Genomic DNA, 23,398 nt, shown 5'->3' on the forward strand with positions numbered 1-23,398 from the left:
CACTCTCTCAGTACTACACTGGGAGTGCTAGCCTAGATTTTTGTGCTCAAGGCCTGGAGTGAGACTTGAACCTAGAAACTTGTGACTCAGCGGCAAGAGTGCAATCAACTGAGTCACCACTGACGCCAATGCTATATAGAAGCAAGTTGTTAAAGTTGGGGGGGTGGGGGGTGTGCGGAACGTAACAGTGGAGGAGAGAGGGTGGATGGGAGGCTGAGAAAGGGACAATGAGAGAGAGATTGTCATCCCATTTGAATGGGAATAATTCAAGCCTGAAGCCTTCAGGCAGTATGCTCCCCATAGTGGGATCTGCTTCCATGATTTACTTTATGAATGAAAGATGGGAAGTTCTACCCAGTAACCTTGTTTCCTTTGGGAGCTGGACTGCTGCTATGTAGTTTTACAGGAGAACCCCCTGTGGATAATTAAACCTCCCGAAGTGTGGTCATTTGAGGTAGGAGGCCTTTGCCATTATAGGTTCCTGGTGCCGTTCCCCTTGAGTTGTGAATCTGGATCCTTATCCCTCACTTGGCTGAGCCTCCTCTACATGGCTCTGGCACCTAAGCTGTGCACCCACTCAACTCTTCCCCTCTTGCAATCTACAGCTTTGTCACACTGAAGCTTGGTGTCAGTTGACTGCTACTTCCTGATTCACTAGGTGTTTTCTCTCTAACCTTGGTGGTGTCCTACACTATGTTCCCTTTCCCCTAGGGTATGTTGATGTAAAAGGTTAGAGCTTGGGGCTGGCTGTTTGTGAGCATTTCGCCATGTGCCCTTGGACTTGTTATCTTGTTTTGATGGTGTATACATTCTGTTCCCAACAGGTGGGAAAGCGATATTGGATGGCAGTCCCTTCTTATCTGAAGCTAATGCTGAGAGGATTGTGAACACTCTGTGCAAGGTCCGTGGTGCTGCTCTCAAACTGGGTCAGATGCTCAGCATTCAAGGTAAGGAACACTGGCTGGATTCCCTGTCTCTCCCAATGCTGTTAGTTTAAACAGCATGTCTGGTAGTGCCTTCAACACAGTAAAACAGTCCAAGTTAAAACTAGGGAATATAAATCCAAAATAAAAGCAGAGAATGCTAGAAATCCTCAACAGGTCAGGCAGGATCTGTGGAGAGAGAAACTGAGCTGATGTTTCAGGTCGATGACCTTTCATCAGAACTGAAAAAAGTTAGAGATGTCACAGATTTTAAGCAAGTACAGAGGCAAAGAACAGGGGGGGGGGGGCGGGGGGGAAGAATGAAAGGGAAGGTCTGTGATAGGTTGAAGGCAGGAGAGATTAAAAGGGATGATGGTGCAGGATAAATGGGGATGGTAATGAGTCGAGTAAAAAAAACAAAAGATGGGTCTAGAGGAGGTAAATAGCAGAATCATTACTCAAATTGAGCCAGGAAGGCTGGAAGGTGCCTAATCGAAAGATGTGTTGTTCCTTGAGCTTGCATCAAGTTTCATTAGAACAGTGTAGGAGGCTGAGGCCAGAGTGGGACGCAGAATTAAACTGACGAGAGCAGGGACACACTCACGGACTGATTGGAGATGTTCAGCGAAGTGATCACCCAATTTGAGTTTGGCCTCTTCAATGTAGAGACGACAGCATCATGAGCAGTGAATACAGGATACTAAATTGAAAGAAGTACAAATATAAGGTCATAAATACAAGATAGTCACTGATAAATCCAATCGGAAGTTCAGGAGAAACTCCTGTACCCAGAGTGTGGATATAGTATGGAATTCGATATCACGAGGCGTAGTTGAATGATTAAATGGATGCATTTAAGGGGAAGCTGGATAAACACGAGGGAGAAAGGAATAGAAGGATATGCTGATGGGATTAAATGAAGTGAATGTTAAACTCCAGAGAGCTTGTTATGGAAGGATAATGCTGGAGCCTATCTTTACTCAGTTTCATATTTATTGTACAGAGTAACAGGATTATAAAGATGTAGCTCCTCACTCGAAACCCTTCACCAGTCTCAGTAAGAGTCTCCTTATAATTGCTCAAGTAAAACCCCAATTAACACCTCCACCTGTACATAATTAAACAATTGACAGCGAAATGGAAGGAGGCTCATGTGGGCCATAAACACTGGATCAGACAAGTTGGACTGAATGGCCTGTTTCTGTGTTGTAGACTTGGCATAGGTACTTACTAGGAACAAAAGCCGTGTTCATGTTCTGCAATATATTTCTTGTGTGATACTCCATGTCATCTCTTCAAATTCCTCCTCACCACCAGTCACAGACCTTCCACTTCTCCGGTAGGTAGCACTCTCACCTCTGAGTCAGTATGTTCTGGGTTCAAGTTCCGTTGCAGAGACCTGAGCACATTATCTAGGAGTGCAGTACCGAGGGAGTGCTGCCCTGTCTTTCAGATGATACATTAAACCAATGCCCCATCTGCCCTCTTAGGTGACGTAATAGATCCCATGGCACTATTGAAAGAGCTGGTGAGAACTTTCTGATGTCCTGAACCGATACTTATTCATCCAGAAACACCTAAAAACAGATTATCTGGTTATCATCACATTGCTGTTTGTGGGATCTTGCTGTGTGCAAATTGGCTGCAATATTTCCCTACATTACATCAGTGACTCCACTTTGAAAGTACGTCATTGGTTGTAAAGCTCTTTGTTACATCCTGAGGTCGAGAAAGACGCTATAGAAATGCAAGTATTTTGTTCTTTGGTCTTGTGCAGTTCTGAGATGTAAACAATTTGAAATCTTTAATTGTACTGCTGGCTATTTTCATACCTCAAGTGTTTATACTGGAGCTAATACTACTCTTCCAGAGAGGAGCCATACTTGCAAGGAGTCTAGGTCAGAGATTAAGACTATGTTGTCAAGGCCCTAGAATACAATAAATTTAATTTGAAATAAGTTGACGTTAGTGATCAGATTTGGGGGTAATTTGCCTAACAAGTCTAGGGAACATTAGGAACAGGAGCACAAAGAACAACGAAAATTACAGCACAGGAACAGGCCCTTCGGCCCTCCAAGACTACGCCGCTCCAAATCCTCCCTCTAAACCTGTCGCCTATTTTCTAAGGGTCTGTATCTCTTTACTTCCTGCCCATTCATGTATCTGTCTAGATACATCTTAAAAGACGCTATCGTGCCCGCGTCGACCACCTCCGCTGGCAATGATTTACATGCACCCACCACAATCTGCATAAAGAACTTTCCACGCATATCCCCCCTAAACTTTTCCCCTTTCACTTTGAACTCGTGTCCCCTTGTAATTGAATCCCCCACTCTGGGGGGAAAAAGCTTCTTGCTATCCACCCTGTCTATACCTCTCATGATTTTGTACACCTCAATCAGGTCCCCCCTCAACCTCCGTCTTTCTAATGAAAATAATCCTAATCTACTCAACCTCTCTTCATAGCTGGCGCCCTCCATACCAGGCAACATCCTGGTGAACCTCCTCTGCACCCTCTCCAAAGCATCCACATCCTTTTGGTAATGTGGCGACCAGAACTGCACGCAGTATTCCAAATGTGGCCGAACCAAAGTCCTAAACAACTGTAACATGACCTGCCAACTCTTGTACTCAATACCCCGTCCGATGAAGGAAAGCATGCCGTATGCCTTCTTGACCACTCTATTGACCTGCGTTGCCACCTTCAGGGAACAATGGACCTGAACACCCAAATCTCTCTGTACATCAATTTTCCCCAGGACTTTTCCATTTACTGTCATTCATTTCCCCTGAGCCTGTTCTGCCATTCAGCTTGATCAGGGCTGATCTTTACTTAAACTTGTCCACCTGCCTTAGCTCCATATCTCTCGCTATCCTTGCCCAACAAAAAGAAGCTCTCACTCACAACATTTCTTTAAGGTTCCACTGGGTTTTACTGATGCTGTTTAGGGGGAGCCGATGCCTGTCTTTTTAAAGCTAGCAATCTTCCCCTGGCATGAGGATATGTTCTGTTTTATATTGATAAAGACCATGGGATTTGCCAAAGCACTTTACAGTCAATTAAGTGCTTTTGAAGTGTGGTCACTGTTGTAATGACAGGAACATGATCCCATGTAAAACATGGTATATTATTCTGCTGCTAAGCTGTGTAACTTGGCTTACCTGTTCAAGTTCACAAAGTTCACTTCTGGTCAATTCATAGGTAATCGTTTCTTGGTGGATTGGCAAGCAGAAAATTACGAGCTATATTTAATATTTTTATTCTTTTTAAAGACTGTCCGAACTCCGGTGAAATAGCTCATACTGTTCAGTAACAACACAAGCACAATAGACCGATTGGCCTCCTGCATTACTGCATTATTCTGTGAACAGAGACATTAGCAACAGAATGTGGGGAAACATATGAAATGGAGGTTGTTCTAAGAAGTAGGTGACATGGGAAGTGCATGCTGTATTATTTTACATTTGTAACCAAGTATAACCTCTGATGTGTGAGGTGTGTCAGACTCAAAACCTTGGTATATTTAGGTGTTATTGAATCTAAGGCCATAGTATAGGACACTGCCAGAGAGAGAGCTGGATTAAGAACATAAGAATGTAAGAACTAGGAATAGGAGTAAACCATATGGCCCATTAAGCCTGCTCCACCATTCAGTACGATCGTGGCTGATCTTGGGCTTCAATTCCATTTTCCTGCCCGCTCCCCATACTCATTGTTTCCCTGCAAAACCAAAATCTATCTGTCCCTTAAATGTATTCAATGATGGAGCACCCACAACCCTCTGGAGTAGAGAATTCCAAAGATTCACAACCCTTTGAATGAAGAAATTTCTCCTCATCTCAGTCCTTAATGATCGGTTCCTTCTCCTGAGACTGTGTCCCTGTTTTACATTCCCCAGCCAGGGAAAACTGCCTCTGTATCTACCCTATCCAGCCCCTTCAGAATCTTGTATGGTTCAATGAGATTGCCTCTCATTCTTCTAAAATCCTTAGAATATAGACCCAGTTTACTCAGCCTGTCATCATAGGACAACCCCCTCATTCCAGGGGCCAATCTACTAAATCTTCGCTGCACTGCCTCCAGTGCAAGTATATCCTTTCTGAAATGTGGAGACTAAAACTGCACCCAGTATTCCGGGTATGTCTCACCAAAACCCTGTACAATTTTAGTAAGACTTCTTTATTCCTGTACTCCAATCCCCTTGCAATAAAGGCCAACATGCCATTTGCCTTCCTAATTGCTTGCTGTACCTGCCCGTTAACTTTGTGTTCCTTGTACAAGCACACCCAAGTCTCTCTAAACATTAATATTTGCAAGTTTCACACCTTTTTAAAAAAAAATTCTTCTATTCTTATGACCAAACTTCCCCACGTTTAGTCCTAAAATAAAAGTAAAATACTGCAGATGCTGGAAATATGAAATAAAACCAAAACAGTGCTGGAAATACTCAGCAGGTCTGGCAGCATCTGTGGAGAGAGAAGCAAAGTTCATGCTTCAGGTCAGAACTGCCACCTTGTTGTCCACTTGCTTAACCTGTCTATATCTCTTTGCAGCCTCTCTGCATCCTCTTCTTGGCTTACACTCCCACCTTCCTTTGTATCATCAGCAAACGTAGATACATTACTCTCTGTCGCTTCATCTAAGTCATTAATATAGATTGTAAATAGCTGAGGCCCCAGCACTGATCCTTGCAGCACCTCACTATTCACTGCCTGCCAATTTGAAAATGCTCCATTTATGTCCACTCTTTGCTTCCTGTCTGTTAACCAATCTTCTATTCATGCAAATATATTATGTCCAACTACATGAACATAATCTTGCCTATTAACCTTGTGTGTGGGACCTTATCAAATGCCTTTTGGCAATTCAGGTCTACTGCATCTCCTGGTTCCCCATTATCTACCCTGCTAGTTACATCCTCAAAAAACTAATAATGGATTCCAGCACTTTCCCGACGACTGATGTTGGGTTAACTGGCCTGTAGCTCCCTGTTTGCTTTCTCCCTCCCTCCTTTCTACTAATTTTCCTCTTACTGGGATGTGACCATGAATGCGGGGCTTGCTGTCTATCTCCAACAACAACTTGAGTTTATCTACCACATTTAATGTGAGAAAACATCTTTTCCAACAGTGTGTTCTGACAAAAATCAACACTGAGCCAAAGGAGAACATGATGTAAGCAATAGGAGCAGAAGTAGATCATACGGCCCCGAAGCCTGCACCACCATTCAGTATGATCATGGCTGATCATCTGCCTGGACTCCACTTTCCACAAGGAGGCATTGGGGCAGGTGACCAAAAGCTTGACCAAAGAGGTGGACTTTGAGGAGAAAGATGCAGAGAGGTGTGGGAGTGGTGAATAATATACTCAAGGCCAGATTTGGAGGAGCAGAGAAGTCTTTGAGGATTGTAGGGCTGGTGGAGATTACAGCGATAGGGAGGGTTGAGGCCACGGAGAGATTTGAACACTAGGAATGAAAATTTTACATTTAATTCCCTCGTCCGTGTATGGTGTGAGACTTGAGTCAGAAGTAAACCAACTCAGATAGTCATCAGGTTTCCTTTCCTGAAGGGAATTAGTGAACCAAGTTAGTTTGTTGATGTTAAGGTCATTGTTCTAGTTACAAGCTCACAAATGACCACATTTAAAAAAAAAATTCATTTTTACAGTTTGCTGTGGTGAGTTTTGAACTTGTAGCCTTTGGGCTACTAGTCCAGTACCATAACCACTACTGTGTGACATTTGGCTTGGCCCTTGATGTGGAGGCAAGAAACTCCATGCTGAGTTAGAGCGGGAGACGGAAGCACATCGAGGCTCTGGATGGTTGGAACAACAAGAGAATGAGAGGAATAATGCAGGAATAGAGAACAGGTGGAAAAGCTGGAATAAAGCGGGTGTCCCATGACAGAGAGAGAAAGATGCCAGTGAATCCTCCCGGGTATTGGCATCCTGGGTGGACTATATGTATTCCTGAGTGATGGAGTTATTGAGGGGAAAAGAACAGCTTAATGTGAACGAGGTAACAGGAGCATCTTGTGGGAGGGCTGATGATGGCAAAGCCAGTTGCATATCAACAATATGCAAGTTATTGAAACCTCAGTTTATATAACAGTGAGCCTGAGGGGTGGACAGCAAGCCAGCAAGTCAACAACGACTTAGTTTGTTGGTGTTAAACTGGCTCCTGTCCAAAACAGGATAAGGAACAACAGCCACCCGAGTGATAGAAAGTAGTGAGAGAAAGAGCAAACCTAAAGGAAGAAGGTCACACAAGCTCGAGATTCACTAGCTAGGATCTAAGAGTGTTCCACTTCATATCCAAGAAAAATAGATGAGAATTTCTAAACGCTAGGAACTGTGGATGAACAGAGTGATTTAGAGGAGAGCAAGTAGCGAATCACTGAAAGCTAGTGGACAGCTACAAAAGATAAGGAAAAAGGCTAATGGAATGTTTAGTCTTTATCTCAAGACAACTGGTTAGACCCCATCTACTGGCTCTGGGCACTGCATCTCGGGAAGGATATATTGGCCTTGGAGGGGGATTTACCAGAATGTTACTGGACTACAAGGGTTAAATTTTGAGGACAGATTGTGAAGATTTGGCCTGAATATAGAAGATTAAGTGGTGCTATAATTGGGGTGTTTTAAAAGAGTTTCTCTATCTCCCCTATTTGCTCTGGTGAGGAATAAGGGAGCAAATTCCTAAAATTCGAGCTAGGCCATTCAGGGGTGCTGTCGGGAAGCACTTCACACAAAGGGTTAGAGAAAATCTGGAATTCCGCCCCACCCCCCCTAAAAAGAAACTGAGGCTGGGGTTCAATTCAGATCCAATTGAATGGTGGAGCAGCTTTGAGGGGCTGAATGGCCTACTCCTGTTGCTATGATTCATGGTAAGGAATGCCACAGGGCAATCTAGTCTGGTTTTAAAAATCTTGTTCATGTCATGCTTAAGTTATAGCTTATGGTTTCCTTTTGACTTTGGTGAGTAACACCACAGGCGATCCGCTAATAAATTTAAAATGTCACTTTTGCCAATTTATAACAGAAACTTGTCTTATTGAGGTGTATTTGCAGCTGCATTCCAGGTTCCGTTAAAGGTTTTCAGATCTGATTGCACATTGTTATCAGTTTATTGTAAGAAGGAGCACATCTGGGATTAGGACAGTTACTGCCGAATGTTAGCAGGCAGTACAATGTTTGGAGAAGCTATAGAAAGCTAACATGTAATGCCGTTGCAGTAACTTTCCAATAGTGAATACAGTAAAACAAACTGCAGACTTCAGTAATCGCAACATAAAATGAGCTTTAATGGAGGAGAAGTTTAAAGCACAGTGCTCAGAGTTTCCTCTCGCATTGCCTGGCATCTCCCAAGTACACAACTTGGATACTTTTACAGTCAGGTGAGGGTATACTAAAATTTAATGCTTTTTCTGATAAGATCAGTAAAGCTTAACTCAGTGTATAAAAAGTTAATTGGATCTTGTGTTTTAAATACTGTTTTTAAATACCCCTGTCACTGCCTACAGGGGAACACAGCTAATATTTGTTCAATTTACTGCCTGCTTATTCACATCAACAGGAAGCTTTGTCTAGTGAAAACTGGATAATGTGTCTTTAAGTCACTGAGGTGACAAATTGTTCAGTGAAGATGGGCTGCTTTTTAGGTACATGGTTCAACTCATCGATGAGTTAACAACAGTTTATATTTATAGAGCACATTTTAATATATTAAAATATCCCAAAGTGATTCACAGGTGTGTTATTAAACACAAACTGACACAGCCATGCAAGGTGATATTAGGTCAAATGACCAAAGATGGTCAAAGAGGTAGGTTTTAAGGAGTGTCTTAAAGGAGGAAAGAGGAGGGAAGAGGTTCAGGGACAGAATTCCAGAGCTTGGGTCTTGGCAACTGAAGGCACGGCCACCAATGGTGGAACAATTAAAATCGGGGATGTTTGAGGCCAGAATTAGAGGAGTGCAGATATCTTGGAGGGTTGTGTGGCTGGAGGAGATTACACAGATAGGGAGGGATGAGGCTGAGGATAGATTTGAAAACAAGGATCAGAATTTAAAAATCAAGGTGCTGCTGGACTGCGAGACACTGCAGGTCAACAAGCACAGGGGTGATAGGGGAACTGGACTTAGTGTAAGTTAGGACATGGCAACAGAGTTTTGGATGACCTTAAATTTATGGAGGGTAGAATGTTGGAGGCTGGGTTACAGTGCATTAAAATAGACAAGTCTAGACATAGCAAAGGCATGGATGAGGGTTTCAGCAGCAGATGAGCTGAGACAGGGGAATTGGATGATGGTGGAAATAGGCAGTCTTGGCATCTCCAATTCTTCTCTTTGGTATTGGAGGCCAACAAGAAACTGTGGTGAAAAAATATCAAATAAATCAAGTTGGCCTTTTCTGTGTTTGGGACACATGGACACTCCCAACAGGTGCAATTAGCAAAATTAAAGCCTAGGGGATTATAGAGACAGTGGGCAGTGTGGATACAAGATTGGCAAAGGGAAAGAGAGCAGAGAGTAGTGACGAGCAGTTGTTTTTCAGACTGGAGTGAAGTTTACAACAGTGTTCCACAGGGGTCCATATTAGGACCACTTCTATTTTTGATATAAATTGATGACCTGCATTTGGGTAAATGGCGAATCATTTCAAAATTTTGTAGATGATATGAAATTGGGAAATATAGCAAACAATGAGGAGGATAGTAATGAACTTCAGGAGGATATAGACAGGCTAATAAAATAGTTAGACACATGGCAACCATTTAACTCTAGCATTGGCTGGTCGGGTTTCCCAGGGCTCGGAGAACCTGGCAGCTGAAAGGATGCAGGAGCTACTCCATCCAGCAGCTAAATGCTTTTTTGAGCACTACATGTAGGCCAGAAAGAACAGGAGACCTTTCCCTGGCACCTCAAACAAACCTGCTGCAATTAGCCAACCCCTCAGATTTCCCCCACCTCACCAAATTCCCGGTGCTTCCTCTCTCCCTCTGATCTCTTCTAGCACTCTCTTCCTTTTTATTTTCATTCGTTCATGGGATGTGGGCGTCACTGGCTAGAACACTATTTATTGCCCATCCCTAATTGCCCTTGAGAAGGTGGTGGTGAGCTGCCTTCTTGAACCGCTGCAGTCCATGTGGTGTAGTTACACCCACAGTGCTGTTAGGAAGGGAGTTCCAGGATTTTGACCCAGCGACAGTGAAGGAACGGCGATTATAGTTCCAAGTCAGGATGGTGTGTGACTTGGAGGGGAATTTGCAAATGGTGGTGTTCCCATGCATCTGCTGCTCTTGTCCTTCTAGTTGGTAGAGGTCATGGGTTTGGAAGGTGCTGTCTAAGGAGCCTTGGTGTGTTGCTGCAGTGCATCTTGTAGATGATACACACTGCTGCCACTGTGCGTCGGTGGTAGAGGGAGTGAATGTATGTGGATGGGGTACCAATCAAGTGGGCTGCTTTGTCCTGGATGGTGTCGAGCTTCTTGAGTGTTGTTGGAGCTGCACCCATCCAGGCAAGTGGAGAGTATTCCACCACACTCCTGACTTGTGCCTTGTAGATGGTGGACAGGCTTTGGGGAGTCAGGAGGTGAGTTACTCACTGCAGGATTCCCAGCCTCTGATGTGATGCCCTTCTGATTCCTGGTCGGAACCACACTCCCCCTCCAAACCCCTGATCTCTCCCAATACCCTCTCCATCCTGAGTCCCAGTTGTCTCCCAGATCCTGACTGGCCTTTTACTGCTGGTTCTTCCACCCGGCAGTCGATCAGTTTGCTCATCTGGTCGGGGAACATTAATTTCAGCAGGATGTACACCACCCCAACATTCTGAGTTTCCCTTCCACCGCCTCCCACCCCCCCCACCCAACCCTGTAAAACATACTTCCCTGCACTCTCCCTGTAAAGGTCCAGTGTCTCAGCACTTCACAACAGCAGGCAGACACAGTACCCAATCTGCACCCTCAGTGAGACCAACGACCCAAAGACACACCCATCATCTCAGAGTAGCTGCTCTATTGAGCTTCTCCCATACAGTACAATCAACAACGTGTATTTATATAGTGTCTGTAACATAAAATGTCCCAGGCTGTTTTAGCAAAGTATGACACCAAGCCACAAAAGGAGATATTAGGTCAGATGACCAAAAGTTTGGTCAGAGAGGTAGATTTTAAAGAGAGTCTTAAAGGAGGAAAATGAGATGGAGAGGTGGAGTGGTGTAGGGAGGGTAATCCAGAGTGTGGGGACAAGGCAACTGAAGGCACGGCCACCAATGGTGAAGTGATTAAAACCAGGAATGCACAAGAGGCCAGAATTAGAGGAGTGCAGATATCTCGGAGGGTTGTGGGGCTGGAGGAGATTTCGGAGATAGGGGTGAGGACATGAAGGGATTTGAAAACCAGGATGAGAATTTTAAAATCAAAATGCTGCTTGACTGGGAGCCAATGTAGGTCAGTGAGCACAGGGGTGTTAGGGATATGGGACTTGGTGCGAATTAAGACACAGGCAGCAGAGTTTAGGATGACCTCAAGTTTACAGAGAGTAGAATGTGGGAGACCAACCAGGAGTGCATTGGAATAGTCAAGTCTAGAGGTTACAGTCCCCAATAAGTTTCCATTTCCCCGCTCCCCACCACAGCCAGAAACCGTGTTCACTCCCGGAAGGGACAAGAAAAACGTTTATTGACGAGAAAAAAGTTTATTTAAAAAAAAACACACTGTCAAGTCAAGGAAGCAAAAGTCTGGGGGAATTTTTATATTGCTTTATGGAGAGTGTTGCTGACCATGTAGTTATGGGCTTTCTTGAACCACTTCTGGTGATTTGATAGAAATGAGTGGCTTGATAGGGCACTTTAAAGGTGTTTATATGTCGATTATTTTGGTGTGGAGACGGGAGTCATGTATAATTCCAGACTGGGTAAGGATGGCTGGTTTCCTTCCCTAAACAACATGACAATCTGACAGCTTCATGTTTATTAACACCAGCTCCTTATTTACATCCAGATTCTGTTGTAAACTGAGCTCAAATTCTCCATCTGTCCTGGTGAGATTTCAGTTTGGGATCTCTGGTTTTCTGGTCCAGTAATCTAACCATTACAATACCAGAGCCAGCTGGAGAGGCTGGTAACCTGGTGGGTGCATGTTTCTCAGGACCTCCCCAGCGAGAGGGAATAGTTGCACATTGGCTTCCAGTGAAGCTGCTGTTTTAGGCAGCACGCTGTGGGGTTCCTGATTCCGACACTCCTTCCTGTTTCCTGCCACAGTTTAGAGCTGAGCCGCTTAGTTTAAAAAAAAAATCTCACTTTCTCAAGTTCCTCTTTTAATAAAATAGCAAAACCTTGCTAGCTCCATAATGTCCGACCTCCTTTTGAACTCTTGTTCCTTGTATGTTTTTAAAGAGGTGAGCTACCAATTATGAGACAGCAAACTGCCTCATGGTTATTACTGAAGGCGTGCTTTGAGGCCCAACGTGCTCTTGATTTATGAAGCAGCACTGCTCCAGCCCTGCCCCCCCACCTCCCGATTTAACAACTCATCCGCAAGATGACACTTCCAACAGTGCAGCATTCCCTCAATACTGCGCTAGAGTACTGCAATGATGAGGTGCCCAATAACAGTGCAACGTGACAGTCTCCCCTCAGCCCCTCTGCAGGAATGTGTTTGCTGATGCTCCATTCTGGCAGAGCTGAGATTGGGAATAAACCGAGTAGTTGGGGCAAAGCCACAAAGGTTTTGTTTTTACAACAGGGGATCGATCTTTGTGCTTTTGTCTTTTGGATTAGCTGAAGTGAAAGACAGCAATGAGAGCTGAGTGTTATCCTATACGTAACATGCCAGCCTGTGTAAAACTCACTCACAGACTCTAGGATATCCTGTACTCACTAAGTTGCATTCTCAGTGATCAGGTTAACTGGTGATCCGTTAACTAACCCCACTGTCTCCTGTGATGTACGTCAGTCTCTTGTCTCCGACCCGTCTCATTAATTTGTTCTATTTTTACTCCCCCAGATGATGCCTTCATCAACCCTCAGCTACAGAAGATTTTTGAACGTGCTCGACAGAGTGCTGACTTCATGCCCAGCAAACAGATGATGGTAAGGTCCCCGTGCCCCATGATCTCTGAGCCGCATCTTTTGCCCTATAGCCCTTACTGTATCGTCCCCAATCATCCCTCACCCTGCACCATGATCCCTGTAATCATAGTCCATTTTCTACACAGTTTTCCACTCTGCTTCTCTCCATCCCTCCAGCTGGGAGAAGGGGCTGCTCATTCCCAGTCCTTGGCTAAAGGATACCTGCTGCAGTCACTGATGGGACACAGCATGATGTCCTCAGTGGTAACTCCCCTCGCCTGCTTTACCCTGGCTCCTTGCAGTGAAAGGGTGCGTCCACCCACCTGTGGCTCTGATATTGGTAGAAATGGCCCCACTTCTTGGTGGTGTCTGGCGCATGGCCTTGAGGCTTACTACAGCTTATGCCTGCTCCTCCTCTTCCTGACTACTTCCTTCACTGTGTCCTGGGGTTGTCTTTCTGCAGAAGGTGCTGAACAGTGACCTGGGGCCCAACTGGAAAGATCAGCTGGAGTTTTTTGAAGACCGACCATTCGCTGCTGCTTCCATTGGTCAAGTTCACCTGGCAAAGCTGAAGGACGGAAGAGAAGTGGCGATGAAGATTCAGGTTGTATCATGGAATTCTCTGCTTTCAGCTCCTTACTGCTTCATTGCTGGGTTCTGATGTTGATAGACTCGTGCCCCAGTGTTTCCAGTTAAATATTGGGAAGACTGAAGCCATTGTTTTCGGTCCCCGCTCCAAAGCAAGTTCCCTAGCTTCGGACTCCATCCCTCTCCCTGGTAACAGTCCAAGATTAAACCAGTCTGTTCACAACCTTGATGTTATATTTGACCCCAAGATGAGGTTCTGATCTCATTTTTTACCATCACTTTATGCCACTTATTTCCACCTCTCTAACATTGCCCAAATTCACCCTGTCTCAGCTGATCGACTGAAACCCTCATCCATGCCTTCGTTTCCTCTAGACTTGACTATTCCAATGCACTCCTGACTGGTCTCCCATATTGTACTAATTCTAAACTTGAGGTCATCCAAAACTTTGCCTACGTTCTAACTCACACCAAACTCCATTCACACATCATCCCTGTGCTCGCTGACCTCCATTGGCTCCCGGTCAAACAACACCTTGATTTAAAAATTCTCGTCCTTGATTTCAAATCCCTTCATAACCTCACCACTCCCTATCTGTGTGATCTTCTCCAGCCCCACAACCCTCCAAGATATCTGTGCTCCTCTAATTCTGGCCTCTTGTGCATCCCTGATTTTAATCGTTCCACCACTGGTGGCTGCGTCTTCAGTAGCCTAAGCCCCAAGCTCTGGATTACCCCCTCTACACCACTCCGCCTCTCCACCTCGCTTTCCTCCTTTAAGACACTCCATAAAGCCTACTTCTTTGACCAAGCTTTTGGTCATCTGACCTAATATCTCCTTTTTTTTATTCTTTCATGGGATGCGAGCGTTGCTGGCAAGGCCAGCATTTGTTGCCCATCCTAATTGCCCTGGACACCTGAGTGGCTTGTCAGGCCATTTCAGAGGGCAGTTAAGAGTTAACCACATTGCTGTGGGTCTGGAGTCACATGAAGGCCAGACCAAGTAAGGACAGCAGATTTCCTTCCCTGAAGGACTTAAGTGAACCAGATGGGTTTTTATTACAATCAATGATGGTTTCATATCATTGCACCGTTACTGAGACTAGCTTTCATTTCCAGATTTATTTTTTATCAATTAATTGAATTTAAATTCTACCAGCTGCCATGGTGGGATTTAAACCTGTGCCCCCAGAACATTAGCCTGGGCCTCTAGATTACTAGGTCAGTGACATTACCACTATGTCACCATCTCCTCTTGTGGCTCGGTGTCATATTTTGTTTTATAATGCTGCTGTGAAGCACCTTGGGAAGTGTTATTATGTTAAAGGTGCTATAGAAATGTCAGCTGTTGTTGTCGGGGTCATGACCTTAGGGTCTACAGGGTCGTGCCCTGGTATTGACTGACTATTCCTGTGTGTTTATTTGCAGTATCCCGGAGTTGCTCAGAGCATCACCAGCGATGTGGCCAACCTGATAACAGTGATGAACATGAGTAATGCTCTACCTGAAGGTGAGTGGCCTGTGCCTCAGGGATGGGAATCTCTTCCCGCCTCAACCATTGTCTAATGCCTGTTGAACCACACCACTCTCTGTCTTCTACCACTGATCCGCATCACCCTGCACTTTTAATCTGGGTGGGCTTTCACTGGAGGAAGTTGCGGAGGGAGGGTGAGTCTTGTCTATTTGTCCTTGGTGTGCAGCTTGCCAGTGCTTACTGTGGTACGTCTGTGAGGCTGAGAGCTATATGGATAGCATAGTTCTGGATGCTGTCACCCCACAGCTTAAGAGTATGCAGGCAGATAGGGAATAGTGATCGCCAGGAGTCAAGGGGGACCAGGCAGGTAGTGCAGGTGTTCTCTGAGTGCATCTTGTTCCACATCCATTATTCAGTTCTGAATACTGGTGAGAGTGATGGTTCCTCTAGCGAGTGCAGGCAAGTCCACGGCACTATGGGTGGCTCAGCTGTACGGGTGGGGCAGCAGGAAAATTGGGAAAGCCACAGCGAAGGGGATTTTCTGGTTAAGGGAAGAGACAGCTGCTTCTGCAGCCGCAGATGTGAATCTACACTGATATGTTGCCTCCCTAGTGCCAGAGTCGAGGATGGTACTGAGTGGTTGCAGAGCACTCTGAGGGTCCATATCGAAGTCAATGGCTTCGGTAGAAAGAGGGATGAGGCCCTGCAGGCAGAGTTTAGGGTGCTAGGGAAGAAACTGGCAAGCAGAACCACAAAAGTAGTAATCTCCAGATTGCAGCTGGTGCCTCGCACAAGTGAGTGCAGAAATAGGAGAGAGCAGATGAAGAGAGCAGGCTGGAGAGATGGTACAGGAAGGAGGGCTTCGGATTCCTGGAACATTGGGACCGATTCTGGGGGTGATGGGACTGCACAGGCTGAATGTCAACAGAACCGGGACCAATGTCCTTGTGGGACGATTTGTTAGTGATGTTGAGGCTTAAAACTAATTTGGCAGAGGGATGGGAACCAGGATGTAGCAATAGAAAGGAGAAACAAGGTGCATAAAGGATTAGGAGAGACAGATAGTACTAAAGTAAGAAATAATCAGGAATTACATGGAGTCAGACTAAAAGGGAATGTAATAAGGCCGGAATTAGGTTTACTGTGCATGTATGTAAATGCACAGAGTGTGGTAAATGAGATTGGTGAGCTGCAGGCACAGCTAGCCACATGGCAATATGATGTGGTGATAACAGAGACCTGGCTCAAAAAAGAGCAGGACTGGGTACTAAATATTCCTGGATACAAGGTGTTCAGGAAAGAACAGAACAACATGACAGTAGGAGTAGGCCATTCGGCCCCTCAAGCCTGCCCCGCCATTCCATAAGATCATGGCTGATCTGCCCGAGACCTCAGCTCCTCTTTCGTGCCAGCTGCTCATCGCCCTCAACTTCCCGATATTTCAAAGACCTATCTACCTCCTCTTTAAATACTTTCAGTGATCTAGCCTCCAGAGAAGGAAGGAAAGAAAGGAGGAGGGGTGGCAGTATTGGTTAGGGAGAATATTAGTGCTGGAGAGAGAGGATGCCTGAGGGGGGGGGGTCAAGGACAAGAATCTATTTGGTTAGAGCTAAAGAAAAAAATGAAGGTACCATTTTACTGTTGGGGGTATTCTATAGGCCACCAACTAGTGGGAAGGATATAGAGGAACAAATTTGCAAGGAAATTACAAGAATATAGAGTAGTTATAATGGGGGACTTCAATTATCCTGATATAGACTGGGATAGTAATAATGTAAAGGACAGAGGGGGAAAGAGTTTCTGAAATGTGTTAAGGAGAATTTTCTAGATCAGCATGTTTCCAATTAATTGAAGAAGATGTATTGATGGATCTGGTTCTAGGGAATGAGGTGGATCAAGTGTCAGTAGTGGAACATTTAGGGAACAGTGATTGTAGTGTCATAAGGTTTAGGTTGTTATGGAAAAGGGCAAGGAGAAATCCAGAGTAAAAATACTTAATTGGGCGAGGGCCAATTTCACTGGGGTGAGAATGGATCTGGCCCAGGTAAATTAGAATCAAAGATTGGTAGGAAAAATGGAGGAATAGGCTGCCTTTTAAAGAATGGTTCAGGTACAGTCGAGATACATTCCCATGAGTGGGAAAAATAGGACAAATGAAGCCCGAGCTCCCTGGATGATGAAAGAGATAGAGAGTAAGATGAAGCAGGTGGCTGATACAAGTGAGAACAAAGCTGAATATAGAAAGTTCAGGGGGGAAGTGAGAAAAGAAATGAGAAGCAAAGAGAGAGAGTATGAGAAGAGACTGGCAGATAACATAAAAGGGAATCCAGAAGTCTTCTATAGACATATAAATAGTAAAAGGGTGGTAAAAGGAGGAGTTGGGCTGATTAGGGACCAGAAAGGGAATTTACACATGGAGGCAGAGGGCATAGCTGAGGTATTAAATGAGTACTTTGCATCTATCTTTACCAAGAAAGAAGATGCTACCCAAGTCATAGTGAAAGATGATGTAATTGAGGTACTGGATGGGCTAAAAATTGATAGAGGAGGTATTGGAAAGACTAGCTGTACTTAAAGTTGATAAGTTGCCGGGACTGGATGAGATGCATCCAAAGATACTGAGGGAAGTAAGGATGGAAATTGTGGAGGTACTGGCCATAATCCTCCAGTCTGTCTTAGATACAAGAGGACAGGAGAATTGCAAATGTTCTACCCTTGTTTAAAAAAGGATTCAAGGATAAACCCAGCAACTGCAGGCCAGTCAGTTTAGCCTCAGTGGTGGGAAAGCTTTTAAAATGATAATTCGGGACAAAATTAACAGTCACTTGGACAAATATGGATTAGTTAAGGAAAACCAGTCCAGATTTGTTAAAGGCAAATCGTGCTTAACTAACTTTATTGAGTTTTTGATGAGGTAATATGGTTGATCAGAGTAACGAGGTTGATGTGGTGTATGTGGACTTCTAAAAGGTGCTTGATAAAGTGCCACATAAAAGGCTTGACAGCAAGTTCAAAGCCCATGGAGTAAGAGGTATAGTGGTAGCATGGATGCGAAGTTGGCTGAGTGAGGGGATACGGAGAGTAGTGGTGAACGGTTGTATTTTGGACTGGAGGAAGGCACCTAGTGGAGTTCCCCAGGGATTGGTATTAGGACCACTGCTTTTTTTTATCTACGCGAATGTCTTAGACTTGGGTGTGCAGGGCACAATTTACAAATTTCCAAATTTGCAGATGACCTAAAACATGGAAATATTGTGAACTGTGAGGAGGATAGTGATAAATTTCAAATGGACATAAACAGGCTGGTGGAATGGGCAGACAAGTGGCAGATGAAATTTAATGCAGAGAAATGTGAAGTGATTCATTTTGGTAGGAAGAATGAGGAGAGGAAACATAAGATGAAGGGTACAATTCTAAAAGGGGTGAAGGAGCAGAGGGACCTGGGGGTTTATGTGCACAAATGGTTGAAGGTTGCAGGACAGGTTGAGAAAGTGGTTAATAAAGCATATGGGATCCTGGACTTCATAATTAGGGGAAAAGAGTACAAAAACAAAAGTTATGATAAACCTGTATAAAACACTGGTTCGGCCTCAACTGAACTGGTGTGTCCAATTCTGGGCACCACATTTTAGGAAGGATGAGAAGGCTTTAGAGAGGGTGCAGAAAAGATTTACGAGAATGGTCCCAGGGATGAGAGACTTCAATTATGAGGATAGATTGGAAAAGCTGGGGTTATCGAGGTGTTCAAAATCATGAGGGGTCTGGACAGAGTAGATAGAGAGAAACTGTTCCTGTTGGCAGAAGGGTCGAGAACCAGAGGCACAGATTTAAGGTGATTGGCAAAAGAACCAAACCGACATGAGGAAAAACATTTTTTACGCAGCAGGTGGTTTGGATCCAGAATGCACTGCCTGAGAATGTGGTGGAGGCAGATTCCATCATGGCTTTCAAAAGAGAATTGGATAATTATCTGAAGAGGAAACATTTGCAGGGCTAGGGGGAAAGGCGAGGGAGTGGGACGAAGTGAGTTGTTCTTGTAGAGAGCCAGCACAGACACGACTGACTGGATGGAGACCTCCTGTGCTGTAATTATCCTATAATTCTGTACTGGGAGCGAGAGTTAGAAGGCTGTCGATTGGTCAGGACCGGCTTCTGTAGAGCTCGAGGGCTGTTGATTGGTCTTGTGTTGTGCTAGGAGATCCCTTGGCTTGATGAGTTGCCCATGGGCACGTCTGAAGTTGGTGTCATAGGAAGAATATATCGAGCTGAAAAGTCATGAAGAAATGATAACCGAGAAATTCCATGATGAGAGGCGTGAAAACGAGGCCCAAAATGTCTAATATGACGGGCAATGACGATATAAGGAAGCTCAAGGGCTCTGGCAGATGCAAACATGGCGTTGTGCCTGTTTGATGGCCCTTTTATTAATAGAATGTGGTCAGTGCCAGGCTGGTGTGTTTTAGAAAACCAGGCCATCATGTGGCTTACCCAGTGGTTCGGAAAGGGATCGCGACATACCATCCATCACCAGAAAGATAAGATTTTAAAAGTATATATTTATCTGACTGTGGAGGTGGGAGGTCCAGGAGCTGTCCTCCCACCTATCAGCTCCAGGTCAGTCTGCTACCTTCTCACATGCTAAACTATCAGAGGTACTCTCCAACTTTGTGTGCGGCTGCATCAAGCTGTGCATAGACCCTTGGTATGCAGACACCAAGTGTCACTACGTGCTGAGGTTCTGTCTATCTATCTCTTCATCCACCGCCTTTTGAGGAAGAGAATTTCAAAGACTCACGACCCTCAGAGAAAAAATTTCTTCTCATCTCTGTCTTAAATGGGCAACCCCTTATTTTTAAACAGTGACCCCGGTTTGAGATTTTCCCACAAGAGGAAACATCCTTTCCACATCCACCCTGTTAAGACCCCTCAGGATCTTGTATGTTTCAATCAAGTCGCCTCTCTAAATTCCAGTGGATACAAGCCTAGCCTGTCCAATCTTTCCTCATAAGACAGCCCACCCATTCCAGGTATTAGTCTAGTAAACCTTCTCTGTACTGCCTCCAACGCATTTACATCCTTGTATAAGGAGACCAGTACTGTACACAGTACTCTAGATGTGGTCTCACCAATGCCCTTTAAAACTGAAGCATAACCTCCCTACTTTTGTATTCAATTCCCTTCGTAATAAACAACAACATTCTATTAGCTTTCCTAATTACTTGCTGTACCTGCATACTAACCTTTTCCGATTCATGCACTAGGACACCCAGATCCCTCTACATCTCAGAGCTCTGCAATCTCTCACCATTTAGATAATATGCTTTTTTTTATTCTTCCTGCCAAAATGGACAATTTCCCACTTTCCCACATTATACTCCATTTGCCAGATCTTTGCCCACTCATTTAACCTATCTATATCCCTTTGCAGCCTCCTTATGTCCTCTTCACAACTTACTTTCCTACCTATCTGTCATCAGCAAATTTAGCAACCATACCTCCGGTCCCTTCAACCAAGTCATTAATATAAATTGTAAAAAGTTGAGGCCCCAGCACAGGTCCCTGTGTCACACCACTCATTACATTTTGCCAACCAGAAAGTGACTCATTTATGCCTACTCTCTGTTTCCTGTTAGCTAGCCAATCTTCTATCCATGCCAATTTTTATTTTATTTATTTATTTTATTTAGAGATACAGCACTGAAACAGGCCCTTCGGCCCACCGAGTCTGTGCCGACCAACAACCACCCATTTATACTAACCCTGCAGTAATCCCATATTCCCTACCACCTACCTACACTAGGGGCAATTTACAATGGCCAATTTACCTATCAACCTGCAAGTCTTTGGCTGTGGGAGGAAACGGGAGGAAACCGGAGCACCCGGCGGAAACCCACGCGGTCACAGGGAGAACTTGCAAACTCCGCACAGGCAGTACCCAGAATTGAACCTGGGTCCCTGGAGCTGTGAGGGTGCAGTGCTAACCACTGTGCCGCCCTCCACTGTGCCGCCCTCCACTGCGCCACTGTGCCGCCCCAGACATACCCCCACACCATGAGCTTTTATTTTCTGCAATAACCTTTGATGTGGCACCTTATCAAATGCCTTCTGGAAATCTAAGTACAATACATCCACCGGTTCCCCTTTATCCACAGCACATGTAACTCCCTCAAAGAACTCCAATAAATTGATTAAGCATGATTTCCCTTTCACAAAACCATGTTGGCTCTGCCTGATTACCTTGAATTTTTCGAAGTGCCCTGCTGTAGGAGATAGATATATTTCTTAATGCCAAAGGGATCAAGGGATATGGGGAGAAAGCGAGAATAGGGTACTGAATTAGACGATCAGCCATGATCTTTTTTGAATGGTGGAGCAGGCCTGAGGGGCTGAATGGCCTACTCCTGCTCCTATTTTCTATGTTTCTATATTATAACGTCTTTAATAATAGCTTCTAATATTTCCCCTAAGACTGATGTTAAGCTATCTGGCCTGTAGTTTCCTGCTTTGTGTCTCCCTTTTTGAATAAAGGAGTTACATTTGCTATTTTCCAATATAACGGAACCTTCCCCGAATCTAGGGAATTTTGTAAAATTAAAACTAACTTGCTGGTCTTCCAGTGCAAAGAGTTGTCTATGACTGGCATATTCCAAGGACCAGGACTAAGTGCTGAGGGATGCACTAAAGCTTGCAGCAGCTGCTGCAAACGCTCAATGGGGAAAGTCCACTGTGCAAGGTCCTCCCGCCATAGTGAACCGAGGGGCTGGGACCTGTGTAAAATCCCTCGGGCTGTATGCACCAGAGAATGTTTGACATGTAATGTATGTTGTAAGTATAACCTGTAATGACAAGTGTAATGAGGCACCTCATGTACTGAATTGAGAGGAATTTGCACTTTATTGCACTTTATGTAATATCAAATTTGAACTAAAAACAAAATACTGCGGATGCTGGAAATCTGAAATAAAAACAAGAAATGCTGGAACAACTCAGCAGGTCTGGCAGCATCTGTGGAAAGAGAAGCAGAGTTAACGTTTCGGGTCAGTGACCCTTCATCAGAACTGACAAATATTAGAAAAGTCACAGATTATAAGCAAGTGAGGTGGGGGTGGGGCAAGAGATAACAAAGGAGGTCTAGATTGGACCAGGCCACATAGCTGCCTTTGCTGCGTGACCTTTTGGTCAAACAATATGTTAATGGTGTGTTGAAAGACAAAGCATTAGTACAGATTAGGTGTAAATACACTGAATATTGAACAGCAGCAAGTGCAAACCTGAAAAAACAGTGGGTAAGCAAACTGAACAAACTAAGATGAAATGAAAAAAATGCAAAAAAAAAGATTGTAAAAAATGTAAAAAAGAATGTAAAAAAAAAAAGAGAAAGAAAAAAATAACTAAAAATGAAAGTAAAATGGGGGGCTGTCATGCTCTGAAATTACTGAACTCAATGTTCAGTCCGGCAGGCTGTAGTGTGCCTAATCGGTAGATGAGATGCTGTTCCTCGAGCTTGCGTTGATGTTCACTGGAACACTGCAGCAATCCCAGGACAGAGATGTGAGCATGAGAGCAGGGGGGAGTGTTGAAATGGCAAGCAACCGGAAGCTCAGGGTCCTGCTTGCTGACTGAGCGGAGATGTTTCACAAAGCGGTCACCCAGTCTGCGCTTGGTCTCCCCAATGTAGAGGAGACCACACTGTGAGCAGCGAATACAGTATACTACATTGAAAGAAGTACAAGTAAATCGCTGCTTCACCTGAAAGGAGTGTTTGGGGCCTGGGATAGTGAGGAGAGAGGAGGTAAATGGGCAGGTATTACACCTCCTGCGATTGCAGGGGAAGGTGCCATGGGACGGGGACGAGGTGGTGGGGGTAATGGAGGAGTGGACCAGGGTGTCGCGGAGGGAACAATCCCTTCGGAATGCTGACCGGGGAAGGGAGGGGAAGATGCGACTGGTAGTGGCATCACGCTGGAGGTGGCGGAAATGGCGGAGGATGATCCTTTGGATATGGAGGCTGGTGGGGTGAAAAGTGAGGACAAGGGGAACCCTGTCACGGTTCTGGGAGGAAGGGGAAGGGGTGAGGGTAGAGGTGCGGGGAATGGGTCGGACACGGTTGAGGGCCCTGTCAACCACAGTGGGGGGAAATCCTCGGTTGAGGAAAAAGGAGGTCATATCAGAAGCACCGTCATGGAAGGTAGCATCATCAGAGCAGATGCGTCGGAGACGGAGAAACTGGGAGAATGGAATGGAGTCCTTACAGGAGGCAGGGTGTGAAGAAGTGTAGTCGAGGTAGCTGTGGGAGTCGGTGGGTTTACAATGGATATTAGTAGACAGCCTATCCCCAG

At 44.8% G+C, this 23,398-nt stretch overlaps 1 protein-coding gene across 2 annotated transcripts in view; it reads left to right on the forward strand.

Annotated features, from left to right (window-relative positions):
* The window catches only part of coq8aa (coenzyme Q8A, genome duplicate a), a 92,498-nt gene that overhangs the window by 51,949 nt on the left and 17,151 nt on the right, over positions 1 to 23,398 (forward strand). For both annotated transcript variants that reach the window (XM_068027934.1, XM_068027933.1), the window contains exons 6-9: positions 825 to 947; positions 12,933 to 13,018; positions 13,461 to 13,601; positions 15,014 to 15,095. In XM_068027934.1, coding sequence (XP_067884035.1) covers positions 825 to 947; positions 12,933 to 13,018; positions 13,461 to 13,601; positions 15,014 to 15,095 — 432 coding nt within the window. The remainder of the gene's footprint in view (positions 1 to 824; positions 948 to 12,932; positions 13,019 to 13,460; positions 13,602 to 15,013; positions 15,096 to 23,398) is intronic.

Source organism: Heterodontus francisci, chromosome 3, assembly GCF_036365525.1.
Source record: "Heterodontus francisci isolate sHetFra1 chromosome 3, sHetFra1.hap1, whole genome shotgun sequence".
Lineage (NCBI taxonomy): Eukaryota > Metazoa > Chordata > Chondrichthyes > Heterodontiformes > Heterodontidae > Heterodontus > Heterodontus francisci.